This window comes from Delphinapterus leucas, chromosome 1 (genome assembly GCF_059928025.1).
Source record: "Delphinapterus leucas isolate spDelLeu-1000000601 "Yukka" chromosome 1, BTC_Dleu_Yukka2, whole genome shotgun sequence".
In the NCBI taxonomy this organism is placed as follows: Eukaryota; Metazoa; Chordata; class Mammalia; order Artiodactyla; family Monodontidae; genus Delphinapterus; species Delphinapterus leucas.
In genome coordinates this window covers 153,861,659-153,886,981 of record NC_143129.1, presented here as the reverse complement: position 1 = coordinate 153,886,981, position 25,323 = coordinate 153,861,659, and the positions used below count along the sequence as shown (strand labels likewise).

The window sequence follows — 25,323 nt, the reverse complement described above, 5'->3', positions numbered from 1 at the left end:
TGAATGATTCTGGCTCAGGGTGTGTCATGAGACTGCAGTCAGGCGGTCAGCTGGGGCTGTAGTCATCCGAAGGCATGATCTGGTCTGGAGGACAGGCTTCCAGGGTGGCTCACTTCCACGCCTGGCAAGTTAGTGCTGGTTGTTGGCAGGAAGCCTCCGTTCTTCACCATGTGGACCTCGCTATAGGGCTGCTTGAGTGTCCTGACATGTCAGCTGGCTTCTCCCAGAGCGAGTGATCCAAGAGAGAGCAAAGAGGAAGCCCCAATATCTTTCATTATCTAATCTCAGAAGTTGCACATGTCACTTCTGTTTCACTCTGTTCATTGGAAGCCAGTCACTAAGTTGAGCCCACACTCAAGGGGAGAAGAATTGGGCGCCACCTCTTGAAAGGAAACATACTAAAAACTTTGTGGACATGTTTTAAAACCACTGTACCATCTGATAAAAATTGCTGAAAATTTAACAAATAGCTATAAGAAACAAGTTTATGGTAAAATGGAAATGTTTGCAAATTTGGAAAAATGGTCATTTGGAGAATAATTTTTTTTTCTAATTGACCTACAACCTATGATTAACTTGACATGCTCATAAAATGATCCTGTTTCCTATAGTGAAGTTGGAAGTGTGGCTTACCAGCCACAAAGTACCACAGCAGGATTCATGCCTAAGCAAACTGCATTCACTGACACAATGGACTCCTCTAGAAATGTTAGTGCAGGGAAACAGTGGCCCTAAGTGACCAAACAGGACAGACACAGACGAGTCTTCAAATGTGTAACATCTCTTCCTCTGTCCTCCAGAGACGTGGAGAGACTGGCGGTGGGCAAGAACATCATTGTTAATTTTCCTGAGGTTCTTTGTTCTGTGAAGTTATGTAGATTCCTAATACTAAGAAGTGTGATTGGGACTTCCCTGGCGGTCCAGTGGCTAAGACTCCGCACTCCCAATGCAGGGGGCCGGGCTTTGATTCCTAGTCAGGGACCTACCCTGACCACCACCCCTCCCCTCACCTGCTGGAGAGCATCAATCTTGTCTCTATGGATTCACCTATTCCAGATATTTCATAAAAGTGGAATCATACAATATATGAACTTTGTATCAGGCTTCTTTTGCTTAGCATACTGTTTTTGAGGTTCATCTACGTGGTAGCATGTATCAGTACTTTATTCTTTTCTTTTCTTTTCTTTTCTTTTTCGGTTGCGCTGCGTGGCTTGCAGAATCTTAGTTCCCCGACCAGGGATTGAACCCAGGCCACCACAGTGAAAGCGCTGAGTCCTAACCACTGGACCACCAGGGAATCCCAGTACTTTGTTCTTTATTATGGCTGAATAATATTCCATTGTATGGATATACCACAATTTGTCTCTCCATTCATCTGCTGATGGACATTTGAGCTGTTTCCACCTTTTGGCTATTGTGAATAGAACTTCTATGAATATACATGCACATGTTTGAGTGCCTGTTTGCAGTTCTTTTGGGTATACACCTAGGAGTGGATTTGCCAGGTCATATGGTAATTCCATTTAATCTTTTGAGGAACCGTCAAACTGTTTTCCACAGCAACTGAACCATTTTACATTCCCACCAGCAATGTTTGAGTGTTCCAATTTCTCCATATCCTTGCCCACACTTGTTATTGTCCAAATATATATATAGCTATCCTAGTGGATGTGGAGTGGTGGTACCTCACTGCAGTTTTGATTTGCATTTACCTAATGACTAAAGATGTTGAACGTCTTTTCGTGTGCTTGTTGATGTTTATGTTTCTTTCTTGAAGAAGTATCTATTCAAGTCCTATGCCCATTTTAAAACTTGGGTTGTCTTTTTGCTGTTGAATTGTAAGAGTTCTTTATGTATTCTGGATACTAGAATGGTTTATCCCATTCTGTTGTTATCTTTTCACTTTTTTGATAATGTACTTTGTTGGTTTACTTTTAAATAACTTAAGTTTTTCATTCATTCATTTACTTATTCAGCAAGAGCAGGCACTGGGCTGGGCACTGTGTATATAGTGACAAATGAAACAAAGTCCCTGCTGTCCTAGAACTTTGTTACAGAAGCAATAATCATAGTAATAATAACTGGTGATCACTACCAGTGACTGAGGATGACTATGTGCCAGGCACTGTTCTAGCTCTTTCATCATCTCCAGTGACGCTCAGGATAATTCTGAGGAGTACGTAGTATTATCATCCCTGGTTTACATGTGAGGAAACTGAGGCACAGAGCAATTAAATAGCCTGTCCAAAGTCTCAAAGATGTTAAGCGGGAAAGTTGTGGGTCACCCAGACAGTCTGACTCCTGCACCCATCTCCTCACCACCACACTCTCTTGTCTCCCCAGTGTTACGAGAACAAGACTTTCTTCTTTGTTTTTACCAGTTTGGAGCAGCACACAAAACCTGAGGATAGACAACATCATTATTATTACAATAAAACATAGTTTTAAAAATTATGTGTCTCAGCTTCATGCCCTTCACAAGGTCAAACAAATACTAAAAGATTTCATTTTTTAAACTACAGCTTTTGCCCCGTAGAACCTTGTGCCTTTGTTTCCTCCTCTGAGTTGACACGGGGAGTAGTGTCAGCCTTTCCTGCTGTGTAAGAGGCACAGGTCTTGTGTAACTTCAATGAACAACGGTCACAAGGCTCTGACACTAAAGGACAGTTTCACATAAAAACCTACTGAATGTTTTTAAAAGATACATTATTTCTCCAAAATTACATGAGCCCTTCAACTACGACACTTAACTTAGCATTTATAAGTTTTATTATACAGTCTTCCAGAGTTTTTTAAAAATAGAAAGTCCTTGGGAAAAACTTGTTTCTAATTGCCCAGTTGGCCTGGCCCTAAACACTGTGTCCGCCAGGGCCTGATACTGTCTCCCCTCACCCCACCCTGCACCTGGTGTAGGGTGTGCCGCTCGACAGGGATGCTTCTAAGCACCAGCACACAGGCTGGTTGGGCTTGGCGAGACCGGCCCAGAAGGGCAGATACCAGTGGGAGACACACCTTGGTAATTATTGATTCAACAACAGGTATACCACCATAGCACGTAACACTAATTACCTTGTTGCTTGGCTTTTTTTTCTTTTTAATAAATTTATTTATTTATTTATTTATTTATTTTGGCTGCGTTGGGTCTTCGTTGCTGCACCCGGGCTTTCTCTAGTTGCGGCGAGCGGGGGCTACTCTTCGATGCGGTGCGCGGGCTTCTCACTGTGGTGGCTTCTCTTTGTTGCGGAGCATGGGCTCTAGGCGCGTGGGCTTCAGTAGTTGTGGCACACGGGCTCCGTAGTTGTGGCTGGCTGGCTCTGGAGCACAGGCTCAGTAGTTGTGGCTCACGGGCTTTGTTGCTCCGCGGCATGTGGGATCTTCCCGGACCAGGGCTCGAACCCGCGTCTCCTGCATTGGCAGGCGGAGTCTTAACCACTGCACCACCAGGGAAGTCCCTTGCCTGGCTTTTTAAAACAAATACTGCATAAAATATTTTTAATGTTTCAACTTTGGGCTTTGAACAGGATTTGGTAAAAGAGGTGGAGAAATGAACAGAGATCAAAGACAGGATGTAATTGGTCAGGAAGATGCCTGGCACTGGTCTTTTCCTTACAATAGTGCAATTTGCCCAACTTATTCATACCCTCAACTCTGCTGGAAAAGGAAGTAAAGCTGTGTATGGATGGCACTGAGGTGCACTTCTTTAGTGTGGCCAGCAGGTGGCAGTCTTGTCTGGATGTGAGGACAAAGAACGGGGGCACTGGTTTTCCCAGGCTCTAGGAGCAAAGAATTGTAAAACCAACCTCATCTGTGCTGAGTGCCTTGGCAACGGTTGTCTGACAGAGCCACAATTCCCAGGTGCCATGCCATTTCTGAGGCATGTCTGCCACATGAATACGAAGCCTGCTGCTACAGCTCTGTCTCCCATTCACTGCAATTCCCTGGGCAAGTCTTTGTTCTGGGTTTCTGCATCTATCAGACAGGTGATCACAGACCTTTCTTCTGGTGCTGACAGGCTGTGGGTTCCGTGGTTCCTCTTTGGATTGGAGGAATCCTTCCCCTTGCGCTCCAGTTTCCATCGAGTGTCGGTGGCATGCTCCTTGCATCTGTTTTGTTTACTGCAGTTTCAGTCAGCGCTGGTGCTGACTGTAGCTGACACATACCCAATCTGTTATTTGTCCAATGAATGGGCATAGGTCCTGCAGAGCTGCTTCTCAGCCTCACTGGGCATGAACTCTCAAACTACAAACCCTCCTGATCCCACCCTCCTCCCTGAGAACTCTGATTCCTTCCTTCCCAGACCCCACACTTTCCTGTCTTCCTCCTATCTCTCTGGAAACTATTTCTCAGCCCTTCATACATCCCTTTTCCTCCACCAGTCCCTTAAGTGTTGGTTTCTTTTTCTCCTAGGAATCAATGCCAGGTCTTCTTCTCTTCTCTTCCTTTTGATTCTGTGGTACCTCATCCACTCCCATGGTTTTAATTACCACCCAGAATGATAGAAACAATAATAGCTCACTTTTATAGAGGATTGACTATATACTGAGTACTGCTCTAGCTCATTACTCATTTAGTCCTCATAACAAGCTGATGAGGTAGATATCACTATTATCCCCATTTTACGGATGAAGTGCAGAGTGGCTGAGTGACCACTGTGCAGCTCAGACCTCTCTCCTGAGCCCGAGAGCCTGACCCTCATAGCCACTTACCTTCTGGACATCTCCCCTTGGATGTCACTGACCATGTTCAGAATTAGACTCCTGCTGTCATACCGAGTGAAGTAAGTCAGAAAGAGAAAGACAAATACCGTACGCTAACACATATATATGGAATCTAAAAAAAAAAAATGGTTCTGATGAACCTAGGGGCAGGACAGGAATAAAGACGCAGATGTACATAATGGACTTGAGGACGTGGGGTGGGGGAAGGGTAAGCTGGGACGAAGTGAGAGCGTGGCATTGACATATATACACTACCAAATGTAAAATAGATAGCTAGTGAGAAGCAGCCACATAGCACAGGGAGATCAGCTCGGTGCGTTGTGACCACCTAGAGGGGCGGGATAGGGAGGGTGGGAGGGAGACACAAGAGGGAGGGGATATGGGGATATATGTACATGTATAGCTGATTCACTTTGTTATACAGCAGAAATTAACACAACATTGTAAAGCAATTATACTCCAATAAAGGTGTTAAAAAAAAATTAGACTCCTGGTATTCCTGCTCCAAACCTTTCATTCTCTGAGGTCCCAATCTCAGCAAAAAGCATCCAATCACCCAGGTTAGACATGTGGGTAATTGTCATCTCTTCCTGCTTCCCACCTTCAACCAACTTCTAACAAGACCAGTCAACTCTAATTCCTTAATATCATTCAGATCTGTTCTGCCTTCTCCATTCTGTCTCCACTGCTATAATTCAGGTCTTTGTATTTCTCACATCTACACTGATCTTCATCTCTCCGGCGTGGCACCCACACAGTCTATTTTCCTGGTCCTCCACCAGAGAGGTTGCAGTGGAGCTTAGTTTAACGGTGAAGAATATGAGGTTTGGAATCCAACAGAGTTATTTCACTACTCATTAGCTGTTTGAACTTGGGCAAGCTTGTCAATCTTTCTGAGTCTTAGTCTTCCCTGAAATGAAAGATGAGAAAACATCTCCTCTACAGGGTAGTTGGCACATGCAAAGCCTCCAGAAGCTGGGGCTGGCCTGCCTACACAGCCTTAGCTCTCACTCCATGACCCATAACGCTACATCCCAGCCACACCTCCCTGTTTGCCTGGCTACCAGAGTGGCACACACCATCCAACATGGCATTCCCCACATTCTCCCTCCCAGTCCTTCTCTTCTCCCCATAGCCTTGCCAGTTCACGTGCCACCTTCTCCAGGGAAGTCTTCTCCTGATTCTCTATCCCCCACGACCTCAACAGGCCCTCACACCAGCCTGGCTTCCTTTGTGTTCCCATGGCTCTTTTCACACCAAATCATAAATGCCAATTTCTTTACTGGTACTCTCCAATGGACTGTGTGGTCCCTGAGGGCAGGGATTGTATGTTAGTCCTCCTCATAGCCCAGGGATCCGGCACAGAGAAGTTGCTCAATAATCATTTTGTTAGATGAATAAATCAGCCAATGAATAAATCCGTGGCTGCTTCAATTTAGGACAGTTGGGTGTTGTCAACACCACAGGCTTCAGGCAAAGCTGCCAATGGCAGCAGTCTCCTGTTCCCTTTGCTTTCTGAATGAGTCAGCTATGCTGAGTAATTTGCACAGTGTATAGAGTTGTAACTGGCTGTGGTTCTTGTGGAGATATCTGGGCAGGGACTAGCACTTCCACTTTGGGTGTAAACAGTGGCACCTGTGAAATTTAAAACTCAGTCAAAAGTGATTCAGTGGGGGCTTCCCTGGTGGCACAGTGTTTAAGAATCTGCCTGCCAATGCAGGAGACACAGGTTCAATCTCTGGTCCAGGAAGATGTCACATGCCGCAGAGCAACTATGCCCGTGCGCCACAGCTACTGAGTCTGTGCTCTAGAGCCCGTGAGCCACAACTACTGAGCCCGAGGGCCACAACTCCTGAAGCCCACGTGCCTAGAGCCCGTGCTCTGCAACAAGAGAAGCCACCCAATGAGAAGCCCGCAACGAAGAGTAGGCCCCGCTCACCACAACTAGAGAAAAGTCCACACGCAGAAACAAAGAGCCAACACATCCAAAAATAAAAGTAAATGAATAAGTTTATTTTTTTTAAAAAAGTGATTCATTGGGGAATTCCCTAGCGGTCCAGCAGTTAGGACTCGGTGCTTTCACTGCCGCAGCCCAGGTTTGATCCCTGGTCGGGGAACTAAGATCCCACAAGCTGAGTGGCACAGCCAAAAAAACCCAAAAACACAACAATGATTCAGTGAATAATCTTCATTTTGCCAAGGATCCCCATACATAATCAAGGAGCAGATACATAATCAGTGAAGGCTCAAGCATTTAGTACAAAGTGAAGATGCAGAACAGGGTAGTTGTCTCCTGGAGAGCTTGGTCCCATGTGGGTAGAGAATGCCATTGGTGGTCAGGGAAATTTCATTAAAATATCCTCATCTATTCATTTTTACCCTGAAGGTTCACCTAGCCACTTCTTGCTGCAGGAAAAGCTGAGGCACAGGTTGGCATTTTTTCCAGGGCATCCTGGCACTATGGTGCCACCAGCTTGTGCCTGGGAAGAGCCCAGCTACTACTGAGAGCTGTGCTGCAGCTGACCAGGCCCCTATAGTCAGATATGAGGAGGAGCCAACCACTCAGACCCCAAAACCAAGCAGCACTAATTCAAGAAAAAGGAAGAAAAGGTTTCACAACCAAACAATAAAAGAACAAGTGAGAAAGACTATAGCACCAGGCTATAGCTGCCAAGTGGCCAGAGGCATCCTAGGCTGCATTTTTATCCAGGTGGGAGAGCATATGGGTGAAGACAGGGAGGCTCAGTGTCCTGGACCCTTTCCCTCCACAGGGTTGCTGGCTCTGTGATTCCAGATTAGAAACATATCTGAGCAATAAGAGGTTGGGGTAGGGTGTAGTTGGGATTATGAGGGCTATCCCAGGAGGCCTGGATGAAAGAGAAAGTGCTGAAGCAGTGGCCAGCTGTTTCTGAATCAGGTTGGCCCACAGAGGAAAGGGGCTGTCCCAAGGCCTGTCCCCAGAGTACCAAGCACTGGAAGAGGTGGCACTACACATCCTTGAGGATCTTCTGCGTGGGAGAGTAACTCTTTGATTCTTTGATTGGGAAGAACAGGCTGAGACCAACTGGGTTCACTCCAGGAATGCAAGGCTGGTTCAATACCCTAAAGTCAACCAATTTTATCTAGCAAATTAACAGACTAAAGAAGGAAAATCACATTATTGTATATCAATCATTGCAGAAAATGCATGTGACAAAATTCAAAACTCATTCGTAATTTAAAATCCTCAGAAAAATAGGACTAGAGAAGAGCTTCCCCGGGAATTCCCTGGTGCTTCAGTGGTTAGGACTCCACACTTTCACTGCCAAGGGCCCAGGTTCAATTCCTAGTTGGGGAACTACGATTCCACAAGCCATGAGGCACGCCGGGGAAAAAAATAAAATAAAAGGAAGGAAAAAAAGAAAGGGTGAGAGAAGAACTTCCTCAGGTTGATAAAAAGCATCTACAAAAAGAAATCTACAGCTAACATATTACTTAATAACGAAAGACTAATGCTTTCCCCCTAAATTCAGGAACAGAGCCACTGTGTCTGCTAAAGGATTACTTCTAGCAAAAGAAAAATAATCCTAGGAGACAATTCTCTACAGGTCTTTCACGTTTCTGCATACCTTGTAAATGAAATAATTACAGTTCTTTGTTCCAGACTATCTTTTCAAGGACGTTTGTTTAGCAAAGAGCGTTGGAAAATAAAGATAGTTTCGACACTTCCCTGGTGGCGCAGTGGTTAACAATCTGCCTGCCAGTGCAGGGGACACAGGTTTGATCCCTGATTCGAGAAGATCCCACATGCCACGGAGCAACTAAGACTGTGTGCCACAACTGTTGAGCCTGCGTGACACAGCTACTGAAGCCCGTGCACCTAGAACCCATGCTCCGCAACAAGAGAAGCCACCACGATGAGAAGCCCGTGCACTGCAATGAAGAATAGCCCACGCTTGCCGCAACTAGAGAAAGCCCGCGTGCAGCAACGAAGACCCAATGCAGCCATAAATAAATAAATAGATAGATAGATAGACAAATAAATAATAATAAAGTCCATAAATTAAAAAAAAAGAAAAGAAAGATAATTTCCCCTTTAGAGCAAAGGGCAGGCATGCTTACTGACTGCTATATAACATTCAGGTTCTCTGAAATCAGGGTTCCTCTTTGTAATAAAATCCATTGCATAAGCAGGCGTTCATCTGTGTTACTCCCATGGGACTTGGGGGCAAACGGAACTGATGCAAAAAGAGAAAACCCATATAATCAATATGAAGACTATAAAAGGAGACATCATTATAGATGGTACATTCATTAAAATGATTTTTTAATGACATAATGAAAACTTCTTGCAATATGTTTGAAAATTTAGACGAAAACAGCGAGAAAATATAATTTACCAAAACATACTCGAGAAGTAGAAAACCCAAAGTGTCCTCTAACCATTAAAGAAAATGAATCAATACTTAATTTTTTCCATAAGACCAGAAGCTTCAGAGAATTCTATCAAACATTCAAGAAAAATTTCTAGTCTTAAACTCTTCCAGGGCTTAGAAAAAGAGAGTACATCTTTTCCAAAAATCCCTTTCACAGATTTTCCTGGAGGAGCGGCCATAGCACAGGAATAGACACCAGTCTTGGAGAGTTACAATCAGTTCAGGAGAGAGTGGCAAATGTAGCTAAGGGTACTCTGGTCTCTCTTTACATCACTTGTCCTTTTTTGTTTTTTCGGCTGCCGTTGGGTCTTCGTTGTGGTGTGCGGGCTTCTCGTTGCGGTGGCTTCTCTTGTTGTGGAACGCTGGCTCAGTAGTTGAGGCACGTGGGCTCAGTAGTTGCGGCTTGCGGGCTCTAGCACGCAGGCTCAGTAGTTGTGGTGCACGGGCTTAGTTGCTCCACGGCGTGCGGGATCTTCTCAGGCCAGGGCTGGAACCCGTGTCCCCTGCATTGGCAGGCGGATTCTTAACCACTGTGTCACCAGGGAAGTCCCAGATCGCTTATCTTTTACCTTTTACTAAAGATTTTGTGGAGAGGAATGTGTGGGACGTTGCCTTCTCATCTAAGATGGAAAGTTTCCAAGGTTTCATCTATTAGGTATGACCTTTGCTATAGTTTTTGGTAGATAGCTCTTACCACACTGACATTCAATTTTCTCAAACTTTCTTTCTATTAAGATGATATATGTGCATTGGTAGATGGCACATTATTCCTTTTACATACTGCTAGACTCAATTTGCTAATATTTTGTGAAGAATTTTTGCATCTATCTTCATGAGTAAGATTGCTATATAAATTCTCTAGAGCCTCACTTACAGCTGGGGGCAGGGAATCAGAGAACGCAGTTCCCAACCTACAACGTAAACTTGGAACTGCTTTCTAAAACAACAAGTTGGCTGTATCTTCCATTTCTTAACTACTAACCTCTTTATAGTTCTACACATCAGCCATTTGTCTTTGAAAACCCACATACTTACCCTTATTTAAGTAAAACCTCAAAAGATTCCACTACCAATTCTCAAGTGTTTCTCTCCACGAAAGTCTTTGCCAAGACACAAAAGATTTCATTAAACTGGGGAGGAATGTGTATGTGTGTACCATACATGCCCATCCTCCCATATACTCGTTGGTCCCCCAACGTTTGTGGTGCCTTTGTACCTACCAACAAAAACCTGTCTTCCATTGTACAGAATGACTCCTAAACATGTTCTTCCTGGGTAAAAGCTCCTGACAAGAAAATAAAAGGTGGGACTTGCCTGGTGGCGTAGTGGTTAAGAATCCACCTGCCAACGTAGGGGACACGGGCTCGAGCCCTGGTCCGGGAAGATCCCAGTTGCACGAGCAACTAAGCCCCTGTGCCACAACTACTGAGCCCGAGGGCCACAACTACTGAAGCCCCCGCGCCTAGAGCCGGTGCGCCACAACAAGAGAAGCCACCTCAAGGAGAAGCCCGCGCACTGCAACAAAGAGTAGCCCCTCTGCTTGCCACAACTCGAGAAGGCCCGTGCACAGTAACAAAGACCCAACGCAGCCATAAATAAATAAATAGATTTCTTTTTAATTTTTTTAAAAAGAAAATAAAACATCAATTTTTGTTTTTCAAACAGATAATACTGTTAATATTTCTCACGTAGTCTACACTGCATTCTGGTGTGCAGATGAGCTAGTCAGGGAGACAACTGTGCCCTCGAAGTAGGTGGAGAGGCCAGCGGCCCTTGACTCTGCAGCGGGTGGGGGGGGAGGAGACAGCTCACTTCTAAGCCCCGCCTTCCATGCAGCAAGCACTTGTGTTTACCCGCTGTCCTATCACACCACATTACCTGCCCGCTTCCAGCTCTGCCTGTCTGGGGTTCTTTCCTCTTTACAAAAATATTCAGTCCTCTGCCATCTTCCAGGCTCTCCCACAGCCCACCGACCCCTTTTATAGCACTTGTCACCAAACTGTTCGCCGGGCACAAGACGCGTCCTATGCAGGTTGGCCGAAAGGCTGAGTCAATGCTGGATGGAATGAATGACTGCGAAGCAGCCACAGAAAATGCCCTCTTTAAATTCTAGTCCCCTCCTCCTTCCTAACCGAATCTTTCCCTCCTTTTGCTTCCACCACTTCCTAGCTGTGGTACCTTATGGCAAGCGCTTTACCTCTCTGTGCCTCATTCCCTCAAATGTCCAATAGGGATAAGTCATCATGCTGTTGCAAAATGAAGCTCCTTGGTCACAGGGATCGTCACTGGGACACTGAACAGAGAGTCCTCAGCACAGAGCCTAGGCAAACAAGGCCTCAATAAGGGTCCATCAGAAAGGAAAGTTTCTCTAAACTGCTGTCGACCTTGCCTCCTTTCTCATTTTCTGCTACACATCCCCACCCACTTGCTCTGTCTTCCCCTCACCCCTTGTCTTTCCCCATCCTGTCTCCCTTTGAAGACCCGCCGTCCTTCCCTCCTCCGGGAAACCTTCTAGATTCCTCAAAGCCCTTTGGCGGCCCTACCTCTGTGGGACCTCCAGCTCTTTTCAGCCTCTAAGCCTCCAACGCTTCTTCCTCCGGCTCTGGTTGGTTCTGTGAGTCCCAGGGGGCCTCGGCCTCCTCCTCCCTCTCCCCTTTAACCACGAGCTCCAGAAGGGCAGGACTGAGGGGTCGCCGGCCCAGCTCCCCCCACGCCTGGCACAGTGCTGGCCAGTAAGAGGTGCTAAGAAAGGTCGATAAAGAGTTGGAGGGGAGGGGGTACTGCTTCCTTGCGAGGGCGAGGGCGGGTAGTGGAGCGGTGGGCCTCTCCAGCGCCCCTGCCTTCCCCAGCCATCGAGCTGATCAAGGACCTGGTCAACTACGACGTGTGCCCGGCGCTGCTCAAGGGCCTCGTGGCGCTGCTGAAACCGTCCTTCAAGGAGACCAGCAAACAGCAGTCCCAGATCGTCAGCGGTAGGGATCCGCTGGGATCGGGGTGGTGGACCCCGACGGGGCAGGGTGGAGGACGAGGGGTCCTCCAGCCTCACGGCCACTCCTCCCTTTTCCAGACTCTTCGGTTCTGCAGCTCACCGCCCACCTGCCGTGGTTCTTGCAGCAGGCCGCGGCCGCCAAGGCCATCGGGTAAGCGGGCAGCAGGTAGTGGGCGGATGCGGCAAGCCAGGCCCCGGCGCTGCCCGCGGGCCCCCAAGAGCGCTCCGGCCGCCGGAGGGTCCCACGGGGCCGCCGCAGCACGAATCCCACCCCCACCCCACGCCACCCACGCCCAGGATCCTGGCGCGAGGCAACGCGAGCGTGGCCGAGGAGATGCTACACCTGCGCGTGGTGCACAGCCTCATGGCCGCCATGGGCAACATGGACCACAGCAACAGCCAGCGGCAGGCCAGCCTCACGCTAGAGGTGCGCTGGGCGGCCGGGCGGCGGGCGGCGCGGCGGCGCGGCGGACACAGCGCGTGGGCACGTCAGCCACGCCCCCTCGCCCGCCCACGCAGTACTTTGTGCAGTTATTCCCAGTGGTGGAGGAGCACGTGCGCAGGTCCATGGGGGAGGAACTCTACAAGCTCTTCCGTGTAAGTGCTCCCGCCCCGCCGCGCCCCGCGGGACACGACAGTGCCCCTGTGCACAGCCCAGCGCACGGCCCCTCCCCCTGTACGCCCCACACACAGATCGGCCTCGGGGCCGGCGGCGGGAGGGACTGCCCTGGCTTGGGCTTCTCCACCTGGCATCCTTCCGTCCCCTTTCCTGCCCTTCCAGTCAGGCTAAGAGCCTGACCGCAGCCTGCAGCCTCCATCTGCCCACGCCCAACTCCAAGTCCAGGCTGCCCTGGCATCCAGCCCAGTTCCCCTTGCTCGTGTCCTCAGGGCAACGCCGAGGACTTGTACAGGAAAATAGATAGCATTCAGGCGGACATCTTGGCGGCCAACGAAGTCAGTGTCACCAAAGGTGAGTGGGGTGTGAGGGGGCCTGGAGCAGAGGTGCGGCGGCACCCACACTCAGGCTCCTCTCCCTGTCCCCAGAGCTGTATCTCAGTGGCCTCTCCGACAGCACCATGAGCTTTTACTTTGGCCATTGTAATCAGGGTCAGGTGGCCTACATCACACACTTCCAGAGGGAGGCTGTGGGAGAAAAGGAGCAACAGAGCCTCCAAGGCAAGCCAGGAAGCCCAGGCTGTGTGGTAGGGAAGCCTGGCAGGAGGAAGGAGCCAGGGCCAAGCTCCGGTTGACTCTCCTTGGCCCTTGGTGGGAGGCTGGGGATCTGCCCGCCAGAAGGGGAAAAGGAGAGCTGGCTGGGAAGGGTTCAATAAACAAACGGTCTTGCTATCTATCTGGTGTCCGTGTGTGGAGGGCAGAGGGAGATCTAGTGAGAGTTATGATGACGGGTCGGGGTGCCTCTGCTCACCAAGGAAAAACGCTGGTCTGAGGGGAAGGACCACCAACGTCGTAGAAGATTCAAGGGCACAGCCTGAGGAGCGCGGGCCTTACCTCAGCTCCCTGCTGGCCCCTGCGCTCTCCCCTCCAGGACACCACACCCACCTGGTATTTCTCCTGCCTCTCCGGTTGCTTCCTTTCATTCTCTTTTGCTGATTCCTCCTCTTCAACCCAGCTTCCTTCAAGGTGGAGTGAGGCAGGACTCTGACCTGGAGCCTCTTCCCTACCTTTACATCCTGGTGATTCCATTGCTTTAAATACCACTTCTGTGCAACGACTCCCACGTTTCTATTTCCAGCTAAACATTTCTACCTCATGGTGTTGTCGACGAAAAATTTAATCAGTCGATCTAAGAAAGCAATGGAAAATTTTATTCGAGCCAAATTGCGGCGTATATCAGCCGGGAACAGCCTCTCGGAAAGCTCCAAGAACTGTTCTGCCTGTGAGAGGTCAAAGCACAGTTATCCAGGGCTTTGTACGTTAAATGACGTACACAGTGACGTTGACACAATCCACATCGACACCTACAAAGCAAGTAATGGGTCATGGGTCATCAGGGCCCCTTACAAGATCAAGGAGGAAGGTTATCTCCTAAGGAGTTATCTTGTTGATACTAGGAGAAGGTTGCTCTTTACAGTTGACCAGGTATTTCTGCCGACGGGGAGGTGGTTCGATGCATGGTGCAGATACGCAATGCACAGTAGAGGGGAGAGAGGAGGCCAAAGGGCAGAGAAAATTATTTATGTTCAAATTTTCCTTGACTCGCTTTAGAATATGGATTTGTATTTCATCAGTGTCCAAAGCTGAACTCCCAGTCCTGTGCCATCTTCCCCAACTCAACTGATGGCAACTCATCCCTCCTGCCACTCAGAACAAAATCGTGGTGTTCTCCTTGATGTCTCTCTTTAACCTCTGGATCCATCCTGTCTGTTGACTCTACCTTCCAAATATATCCAGGATCCAACTATGTCTCACTACCTCCATTGCTAATACTCGGGTCCAAGCCACCATCATCTCTCCTCTAGATGACTCTGCTCTCTGCCCCATTCTCTTTGTCAGCACAGCAGCCACAGTGGTCCTTGTAAACTTCAGATTCTGTCACTCTGCTCAGAACCTTGCAGGGCTCTCCATTTCACTGAGTAAAGCCCAAGCCCGTGCTGTTACGGCCTCCAGGGTGATCTAGGCTCCCATGACTTCTGAACTCTCTCCTACTTCTCTCTCTCTTCTTCACTGGGCACCAGACACATTGGCTGTGTGGTTCTTGAAGTTGACAAAACAAGCTCCCGCTTTAGGGCTTTTGTGCAGACTTTTCTGCTGAACACTTGAGAGAGGTCCTCTTCCTAGAACCCTCACCCCAGGTGTCTGCATGGCTAACTCCATGACCTCCTTTCAACTCTTTACACAAAAGGTATCTTCTCAGGACTTACCTGGTGGTGCAGTGGATAAGACTCCGTGCTCCCAATACAGGGGGCCAGGGTTCGATCCCTGGTCAGGGAACTAGATCCCACGTGCATGCCACAACTAAGGAACTGGTGAGCCACAACTAAGGAGCCCGCCTGCCACAACTAAGACCCGGTGCAACCAAATAAATAATTTTTTAAAAAAACAAAGTAATCTTCTCAGGGAGGGTTACCATTTATTAAGTCGCGTCCCACACTACCAACCCCTATACTCTGACCCCCAACCCCTACCACTGCTGGTTTATCCATAGCACTTACTTATGTGTTATTTATTTATTGTCTCTCTCCCCACCTGAATGTAAGCTCCAGCAGGGCGGGGATATTTGTTTTCATTACTGATATGTCTCAAATGCTGAGAACAATGCCTGGCACATATGAATGAACGACCGAGTTACTGTGAGGGCATTGTCCCTCAAAATCAGAGGACGTGAAGTCAGAGGACATGAAGTCAGATGGCAGTAATTCTCCAGGGTGCCACAAGAGGGCATCACCGGCCCTGATCTTGTTGGTCAGAGGCAGCCTAACTTACCCCAAACTAGGATTTTGAGCCTCAGCTTTCCTCTATTTGGGCGGAGGGAGGAGAGAAAAGTTAAGGAAATATCGGTGTGTTTTCCATAAAGCTAAATGAATTTCCTGTTTTAAAGACGTGTCCTGTCCTTTGCTGTGAAGTCACTCTTACTGTTTTTAGTCTTGGAATGGCCTTTCTGTAGAATCATGATTTTAAAAATTAGTACCCCAGAAATTTTTTGGAAATTTTAATAATTGGAAAATCCAAAACTCTGGAAACCACTGGTCTAAGACGATAACTCTTTAATAACAATGGAACTTTAAAAAATGAAATCTTCAGGGACTTCCCTGGTGGTCCAGGGGCTAAGACTCCACGCTTCCAATGCAGAGGGCCCAGGTTCGATCCCTGGTCAGGGACCTAGATCCCACATGCTGCAACTAAGGGTTCTCACGCCGTAGCTAAAGATCGTGCGTGCCGCAGTTCAGACCAGCCAAATAAATAAATATTTTTCAAAATAAATAAATAAAAAGGAAAACTTAAGTATAATACAAACATCCAAAACAAATATATGTTACATAAAATTTATTACTATACATTTATTCTCCCCCAACTTGTTATTTCCAAAAGTTCAAAACTACAACAAGTTGAAAGAATGAGTACCTATGACACATTTTCTTTCTCTCTCTGTGTTTACTGGGCTTTTTGAAAGTTTCATATATCATGACATTTCACTACTAAATATTTCACATTACGTGTCTACTAAGAATAAGGCCGTTCTCCTACATAATTACTATATCAGTATTGTGGTAGTGTGAGTCGTAGCCTCCAAATACATACACATCCTAATCCCAGGAACCTGTAGATATGTTACTTCACGTGGTAAAACGGATTGTGCAGGCGTGATTAAGGATCTTGAGATGGGGAGATTCTCCTGGATTATCTAGGTGGGCCCCAGGTAATTACGAGGCTCTTTATACGGCAGGAGGATCCAGAGTTAGGAGATGACACGACAGAAGCAAGAGATTTGGACTGCAAGGAAGGGGTCACAGGCCAAGGAATGAAGCCAGCTTTCTTAAAGGCAAGGGAACAGATTCTCCCTTGAAGCCTCTAGAAAGAATGCAGCCCTGTCAACACCTTAATTCTAGACTCCTGCCGTCCAGAAGTTGTTTTAAGTCACTAAGCGTGTGATAATTTGTTACAGCAACAAGAAAACAAATACAATTATTAATTGAATAGTGTCGCGTGAAATAGAGTACATACTAAAATTTCCACAAAGGCACCAAAAGTGTACCTTCTGCTTTCTTCCTGCCTTCCTTTCCTTGGTGTGTTATTGGGTTTTGTTCAGGATCCAGTTAAGGTCTGTATATTGCATTTGATTGTCATGCAGTATACGCTTTTTCTTGTCTGTTTAACTTATGTATTGTATTCATTTGGGGCTGTGTTGGGTCTTCGTTGCGGTTCGCAGGCTTCTCACTGCGGTGGCTTCTCTTGTTGCCGAGCACGGGCTCCAGGTGCCCGGGCTTCAGTGCTTGTGGCACTCGGGCTCAGTAGTTGTGCTGCCCGGGCTTAGTTGCTCCGCGGCATGGGGGATCTTCCGGGACCAATGCTCGAACTCGTGTCCCCTGCAGTGAGAGGCGGATTCTTAACCCCTGTACCACCAGGGAAGCCCTAAGCTTACTTCTAAAATTAAAATTTAGAGCAATTACTTAAGGTCTTCATCCACATTAGAAACTGGAAAACTACAGATGATCTTGAGCATTGCCTTTCCTTTTGTTTTTTATTTCTTTTTTCTTTGTTGTTGTTTTTTTTTTTTTCCTCGCCGCGCCGAGTGGCCTGCTGGGTTTCAGTTCCCCAACCAGGATCGAACCCGCGCCCCCTGCCGTGGAAGCGTGGAGCCCTAACCACTGGTCCAGGGATTGCCAGGGAATTCCTCGAATTTCTTATTTTTAACAGTTCTAGTTTTAAGGCTAAACTACCTCATCAGAAAGTGTATATTTGAATATTTATCATACAAAAATCGACCAACTATACTTCAATTTTTTTGAAGCTTTTACAAAAGGCAAGTTACACAAGTGCAGCAGTTAGAACCACAATCCCAGAGAGGTGGGCCTCCCCGGAGGTGCTCACGTACTGCCTTGAACAATCCTTTGCAAACACATGTGCCCAAGCCTGAACTTGAATTCACGACCGAACCAAAGCCTGGTTAAGCGGATAATCTACAGCGAGCAACCGTCTGCTGGACGACTGACTGCTCTGCGCCAGGCCGCGTGCCGGGCACGAGAAGCAGTTCAACTGTATTATGCCTGGTGGTCTCCAACGTGCGAAGATGAACCCGAAGCGCGAGGAACAAAGTGCGTTTTTAAGCTCTGTGAGTATTTGAATTCCTTATAACTTGTGGGGCCGCTCGCGCGAAGAAAGTGGGGGGGGGGGTGTCACTTCTCTCGCGCCTTTTTCTCTTCCTTCCCCGGCGCTGCCTTCCTCAAACCAGGAACGATACCTCCTCCTCAGAACACCATACGCACTCCGCGAGCACCAGTTGCACCGTCCACACGAAGCCCGCCTCCTGAAGACAACCTCAGAAAAACAGGACACAACACCTTGCCCTCACCGAGGACTGCAGTTGTTTACGAGCAACGGTCAAAATCCGCAAGAACAGCTCGCCACTGTGTTATACCGCTCCGCCAAGCAGGTTAATTCCAGGCGCTTGCCAGGGTTCCGAAATCACACGTACGTCACGCTAACAAACCATCACAAAAACGGCCTACAACTAAGCCAAAACAGTGCTACCACGCTTCGCAGCGTATAACGCTACCAGCACAGACACACAGCAATACAAAACTTTCTGTCTTTAACACAAATTTATTAGCCTTGTGAAAACAAGGCCTCAAAAAATTGGGTAGAAACTCGGAATTGTTTCTCTCCACGGAAATCTTTAGTAAAAGGCGAAAGATTTATGCGTTCTGAAGAGAAACCAGAGTATGGCGTCAGAGCCGCTCACACAGTGCCCGGCTAACTGGAAGGCCCAATGCACCAACGGTAACTATTTACCCGCAAACAACGAGCGAGTTCTGCAATTATTTCACACAATTCTGTGAAAATATCCTGATTTCGAATGGGGGCCGGAGTCAAAAGAAATAGAAGGCTAGAGCCTTTTGAAAGTAGGCAAGATCCCGAATGCAATGCATTCTGGGTATGTAAATGAAGCTGAGTCACCAACCTCGCCCTTCGGCAAATGCCTGCCTTTATTAGTTTTCCTGCTCGGTCTAGAGCCACCACCAGGGGGCGGAGCAGAAACCAGATAGGAATATAGTCGCCGAGTCCAACCAGAAAGTCTGTTTTATTTTGTTTTGTTTTTATTAAGGGACGACATTTATTCCTTTCCCAAATGTTACAGTAACACCAGGGGGAAGAAAATGGTTTTTAGGGAAAAGAAAAGTGCAAATCTGGGGTTTGGCTGTTAAAAGTTATTTACAACAATGTGCGCGGAGGGAAGAAAAGAAGTTGTTTCACATCACAGGCTTCCCCACAACCCCAAAGCTTAATACTTGCTTACAAGTCAAAAAAGAGACAGTTGATTCACAAGCTGAAGGTTGGAACTTGAGTAAGACATTTAGAAAAACCTAGACAAGGGCAGTGTCCTCCCCCGCCCAGGTGCCGCTGTAGGCACAGCACAAGAGACTACAAACAGCAGGGGAAGGTGGACACTCAGAGTTTGGGAGTGTAGTCACCCCCACCTCTGGGTCAGGGATTTGGGGAGTAAACATAACCTACTTGGAGAAGAATTGGGGAAGACAACCAGCAAACTGCCTTCTGCATGGCTGCGGACAGGGAAGGAGGTAGGGCCAAGGGCAGGAGAATTTCACATCACTAACCTAACTTGGGAAACTGCAAGGGACCATCTTCAACTGGCCTTAAGAGCAAGAGCAGATGGATGATGGTGTTGCCGAAATATCAGCTTGCCTGTGCACCAATGCCGAACAGAAATACGGAGACAGAGATTTTGGAGGAAGAGAGAGATGGCTTTATTTTTCTGCCAGGCAGAAAGGAAGACACAGCAGGCTAGCGCCTGAAGAACTGTGCCCCCATCTCCTTCGGGAATCGGAAAAGATTTTATATGTGGGGCTCGCAGTCTGGCATATATGATAAGGATCAAAATAGTGAGGGTCTTGCATTCTTCTTCTTCCTGCGTTATTTCAAAACAGTCACTGCTGGCATCAGGCAGCCCGGTAACTGGGCCGGTGTGTCTCGGGGCTCTTGGCCTGCGCGACCTTCTTTCTGAAATGCAAATGCTACAGGGGGTGATTTGCTACAAGGCAGTGCAGGATGTAATTCACATAGTGTTAAAGAGTCATAGGTTCCGGGATGTCCCTGGTGGCACAGTGGTTAAGAATCCACCTGCCGGGTTTCCCGGGTCGCGCAGTCGTTGAGAGTCCGCCTGCAGATGCAGGGGACACGGGTTCATGCCCCAGTCCGGGAAGATCCCTCATGCCGCGGAGCGGCTAGGCCCGTGACCCATGGCCGTTGAGCCTGCGCGTCCGGAGCCTGTGCTCTGCAACGGGAGAGGCCACAACAGTGAGAGGGCCGCGTACCGCAAAAAGAGAAAAAAAAAAAAAGAAAGGAAGAAATCACCTGCCAATACAGGGGACACGGGTTCGAACCCTGGCCCGGTAAGTTCCCACATGCCAAGGAGCAACTCAGCCGGTGTGCCACAACTACTGAGCCCGAGTGCCACGCCTCCTGAAGCCCGCGTGCCTAGAGCCCGTGCTCTGCAACAAGAGAAGCCACCCAATGAGAAGCCCGCGCACTTCAACGAAGAGTAGCCCCCGCTCGCCGCAACTAGAGAAACCCCGCGCGCAGCAACGAAGAACGGATGCAGCCATAAATAGTAAATAAATAAATAATAAAGTCCATAAATTAAAAAAAGAAAAGAAAAGAAAGACAGTTCCCCCTTTAGAGCAAAGGGCAGGCAGGCTTACTGACTGCTATATAACATTCAGGTTCTCTGAAATCAGGGTTCCTCTTTGTAATAAAATCCATTGCATAAGCAGGCGTTCATCTGTGTTACTCCCATGGGTCTTGGGGGCAAACGGAACTGATGCAAAAAGAGAAAACCCATATAATCAATACGGAGACTATAAAAGGAGACATCATTATAGATGGTACATTCATTAAAATGATTTTTTAATGACATAATGAAAACTTCTTGCAATATGTTTGAAACTTTAGACGAAAACAGCGAGAAAATATAATTTACCAAAACGTACTCGAGAAGTAGAAAACCCAAAGTGTCCTCTAACCATTAAAGAGAAGGAATCAGTAATCAATTTTTTCCGTAAGATCAGAAGTTTCAGAGAACTCGATCAAACATTCAAGAAAAAATTCTAGTCTTAAACTCTTCCAGAGCTTAGAAAAAGAGAGTACATCTTTTCCAAAAATCCCTTTCACAGATTTTCCTGGAGGAGCGGGCATAGCATAGGAATAGACACCAGTCTTGGAGAGTTACAATCAGTTAAGGTGAGAGTGGCAAATGTAGCTAAGGGTACTCTGGTCTCTCTTCACATCACTTGTCCTTTTTTTTTTCTCGGCTGCCGTTGGGTCTTCGTTGTGGTGCGCGGGCTTCTCGTTGCAGTGGCTTCTCTTGTTGTGGAGCGCGGGCTCAGTAGTTGAGGCACGTGGGCTCAGTAGTTGCGTCTCGCGCGCTCTAGCACGCAGGCTCAGTAGTTGTGGCGCACGGGCTTAGTTGCTCCGCGGCGCGTGGGATCTTCCCAGGCCAGGGCTCGAAACGGTGTCCCCTGCACTGGCAGGCGGATTCTTAACCACTGTGCCACCAGGGAAGTCCCAGATCGCTTGTCTTTTACCTTTTACTAAAGATTTTGTGGAGAGGAATGTGTGGGAGGTTGCCTTCTCATCTAAGATGGAAAGTTTCCAAGGTTTCATCTATTAGGTATGACCTTTGCTATAGTTTTTGGTAGATAGCTCTTACCACACTGACATTCAATTTTCTCAAACTTTCTTTCTATTAAGATGATATATGTGCATTGCTAGATGGCACATTATTCCTTTTACATACTGCTAGACTCAATTTGCTAATATTTTGTGTAGAATTTTTGCATCTGTGTTCATGAATAAGATTGCTATATAACTTCTCTAGAGCCTCACTTACAGCTGGGGGCAGGGAATCAGAGAACGCAGTTCCCAACCTACAACTTAAACTTGGAACTGCTTTCTAAAGCAAAAAGTTGGCTGCATCTTCTATTTCTTAACTACGAACCTCGTTATAGTTCTACACATCAGCCATTTGTCTTTGAAAACCCACATACTTACCCTTATTTAAGTAAAACCTCAAAAGATTCCACTACCAATTCTCAAGTGTTTCTCTCCACGAAAGTCTTTGCCAAGACACAAAAGATTTCATTAAACTGGGGAGGAAGGTGTATGTGTGTACCATGCATGCCCATCCTCCCATATACTCGTTGGTCCCCCAACGTTTGTGGTGCCTTTGTACCTACCAACAAAAACCTGTCTTCCATTGTAGAGAATGACCCCTAAACATGTTCTTCCTGGGTAAAAGCTCCTGACAAGAAAATAAAAGGTGGGACTTCCCTGGTGGCGTAGTGGTTAAGAATCCACCTGCCAACGTAGGGGACACGGGCTCGAGCCCTGGTCCGGGGAGGTCCCAGTTGCACGAGCAACTAAGCCCATGCGCCACAACTACTGAGCCCGAGGGCCACAACTACTGAAGCCCCCGCGCCTAGAGCCGGTGCGCCACAACAAGAGAAGCCACCTCAAGGAGAAGCCCGCGCACTGCAACAAAGAGTAGCCCCTCTGCTTGCACAACTCGAGAAGGCCCGTGCACAGTAACAAAGACCCAACGCAGCCATAAATAAATAAATAGATTTCTTTTTAATTTTTTAAAAAAGAAAATAAAACATCAATTTTTGTTTTTCAAACAGATAATACTGTTAATATTTCTCACGTAGTCTACACTGCATTCTGGTGTGCAGATGAGCTAGTCAGGGAGACAACTGTGCCCTCGAAGTAGGTGGAGAGGCCAGCGGCCCTTGACTCTGCAGCGGGTGTGGGGGGGGGGAGACAGCTCACTTCTAAGCCCCGCCTTCCATGCAGCAAGCACTTGTGTTTACCCGCTGTCCTATCACACCACATTACCTGCCCGCTTCCAGCTCTGCCTGTCTGGGGTTCTTTCCTCTTTACAAAAATATTCAGTCCTCTGCCATCTTCCAGGCTCTCCCACAGCCCACCGACCCCTTTTATAGCACTTGTCACCAAACTGTTCGCCGGGCACAAGACGCGTCCTATGCAGGTTGGCCGAAAGGCTGAGTCAATGCTGGATGGAATGAATGACTGCGAAGCAGCCACAGAAAATGCCCTCTTTAAATTCTAGTCCCCTCCTCCTTCCTAACCGAATCTTTCCCTCCTTTTGCTTCCACCACTTCCTAGCTGTGGTACCTTATGGCAAGCGCTTTACCTCTCTGTGCCTCATTCCCTCAAATGTCCAATAGGGATAAGTCATCATGCTGTTGCAAAATGAAGCTCCTTGGTCACAGGGATCGTCACTGGGACACTGAACAGAGAGTCCTCAGCACAGAGCCTAGGCAAACAAGGCCTCAATAAGGGTCCATCAGAAAGGAAAGTTTCTCTAAACTGCTGTCGACCTTGCCTCCTTTCTCATTTTCTGCTACACATCCCCACCCACTTGCTCTGTCTTCCCCTCACCCCTTGTCTTTCCCCATCCTGTCTCCCTTTGAAGACCCGCCGTCCTTCCCTCCTCCGGGAAACCTTCTAGATTCCTCAAAGCCCTTTGGCGGCCCTACCTCTGTGGGACCTCCAGCTCTTTTCAGCCTCTAAGCCTCCAACGCTTCTTCCTCCGGCTCTGGTTGGTTCTGTGAGTCCCAGGGGGCCTCGGCCTCCTCCTCCCTCTCCCCTTTAACCACGAGCTCCAGAAGGGCAGGACTGAGGGGTCGCCGGCCCAGCTCCCCCCACGCCTGGCACAGTGCTGGCCAGTAAGAGGTGCTAAGAAAGGTCGATAAAGAGTTGGAGGGGAGGGGGTGCTGCTTCCTTGCGAGGGCGAGGGCGGGCAGTGGAGCGGTGGGCCTCTCCAGCGCCCCTGCCTTCCCCAGCCATCGAGCTGACCAAGGACCTGGTCAACTGCGACGTGTGCCCGGCGCTGCTCAAGGGCCTCGTGGCGCTGCTGAAACCGTCCTTCAAGGAGACCAGCAAACAGCAGTCCCAGATCGTCAGCGGTAGGGATCCGCTGGGATCGGGGTGGTGGACCCCGACGGGGCAGGGTGGAAGACGAGGACGAGGGGTCCTCCAGCCTCACGGCCACTCCTCCCTTTTCCAGACTCTTCGGTTCTGCAGCTCACCGCCCACCTGCCGTGGTTCTTGCAGCAGGCCGCGGCCGCCAAGGCCATCGGGTAAGCGGGCAGCAGGTAGTGGGCGGATGCGGCAAGCCAGGCCCCGGCGCTGCCCGCGGGCCCCCAAGAGCGCTCCGGCCGCCGGAGGGTCCCACGGGGCCGCCGCAGCACGAATCCCACCCCCACCCCACGCCACCCACGCCCAGGATCCTGGCGCGAGGCAACGCGAGCGTGGCCGAGGAGATGCTACACCTGCGCGTGGTGCACAGCCTCATGGCCGCCATGGGCAACATGGACCACAGCAACAGCCAGCGGCAGGCCAGCCTCACGCTAGAGGTGCGCTGGGCGGCCGGGCGGCGGGCGGCGCGGCGGCGCGGCGGACACAGCGCGTGGGCACGTCAGCCACGCCCCCTCGCCCGCCCACGCAGTACTTTGTGCAGTTATTCCCAGTGGTGGAGGAGCACGTGCGCAGGTCCATGGGGGAGGAACTCTACAAGCTCTTCCGTGTAAGTGCTCCCGCCCCGCCGCGCCCCGCGGGACACGACAGTGCCCCTGTGCACAGCCCAGCGCACGGCCCCTCCCCCTGTACGCCCCACACACAGATCGGCCTCGGGGCCGGCGGCGGGAGGGACTGCCCTGGCTTGGGCTTCTCCACCTGGCATCCTTCCGTCCCCTTTCCTGCCCTTCCAGTCAGGCTAAGAGCCTGACCGCAGCCTGCAGCCTCCATCTGCCCACGCCCAACTCCAAGTCCAGGCTGCCCTGGCATCCAGCCCAGTTCCCCTTGCTCGTGTCCTCAGGGCAACGCCGAGGACTTGTACAGGAAAATAGATAGCATTCAGGCGGACATCTTGGCGGCCAACGAAGTCAGTGTCACCAAAGGTGAGTGGGGTGTGAGGGGGCCTGGAGCAGAGGTGCGGCGGCACCCACACTCAGGCTCCTCTCCCTGTCCCCAGAGCTGTATCTCAGTGGCCTCTCCGACAGCACCATGAGCTTTTACTTTGGCCATTGTAATCAGGGTCAGGTGGCCTACATCACACACTTCCAGAGGGAGGCTGTGGGAGAAAAGGAGCAACAGAGCCTCCAAGGCAAGCCAGGAAGCCCAGGCTGTGTGGTAGGGAAGCCTGGCAGGAGGAAGGAGCCAGGGCCAAGCTCCGGTTGACTCTCCTTGGCCCTTGGTGGGAGGCTGGGGATCTGCCCGCCAGAAGGGGAAAAGGAGAGCTGGCTGGGAAGGGTTCAATAAACAAACGGTCTTGCTATCTATCTGGTGTCCGTGTGTGGAGGGCAGAGGGAGATCTAGTGAGAGTTATGATGACGGGTCGGGGTGCCTCTGCTCACCAAGGAAAAACGCTGGTCTGAGGGGAAGGACCACCAACGTCGTAGAAGATTCAAGGGCACAGCCTGAG

At 49.0% G+C, this 25,323-nt stretch overlaps 1 protein-coding gene and 1 non-coding gene across 2 annotated transcripts in view; one reads left to right on the top strand and one right to left on the bottom strand.

Annotated features, from left to right (window-relative positions):
- ARMH1 (armadillo like helical domain containing 1) overlaps positions 1-18,612 on the top strand; it is a 39,102-nt gene extending 20,490 nt beyond the window's left edge. The window contains exons 6-11 of the mRNA XM_089894351.1: positions 11,983-12,105; positions 12,201-12,273; positions 12,420-12,549; positions 12,642-12,719; positions 12,984-13,092; positions 13,167-18,612. Coding sequence (XP_089750477.1) covers positions 11,983-12,105; positions 12,201-12,273; positions 12,420-12,549; positions 12,642-12,719; positions 12,984-13,092; positions 13,167-13,372 — 719 coding nt within the window. The 3' untranslated portion in view covers positions 13,373-18,612. The remainder of the gene's footprint in view (positions 1-11,982; positions 12,106-12,200; positions 12,274-12,419; positions 12,550-12,641; positions 12,720-12,983; positions 13,093-13,166) is intronic.
- Positions 18,410-18,525, bottom strand: LOC149750770 (U5 spliceosomal RNA). The gene has a single exon (XR_016390932.1). It is a non-coding gene; the product is annotated as a U5 spliceosomal RNA (small nuclear RNA).
- Positions 18,613-25,323: the final 6,711 nt, after the last annotated feature.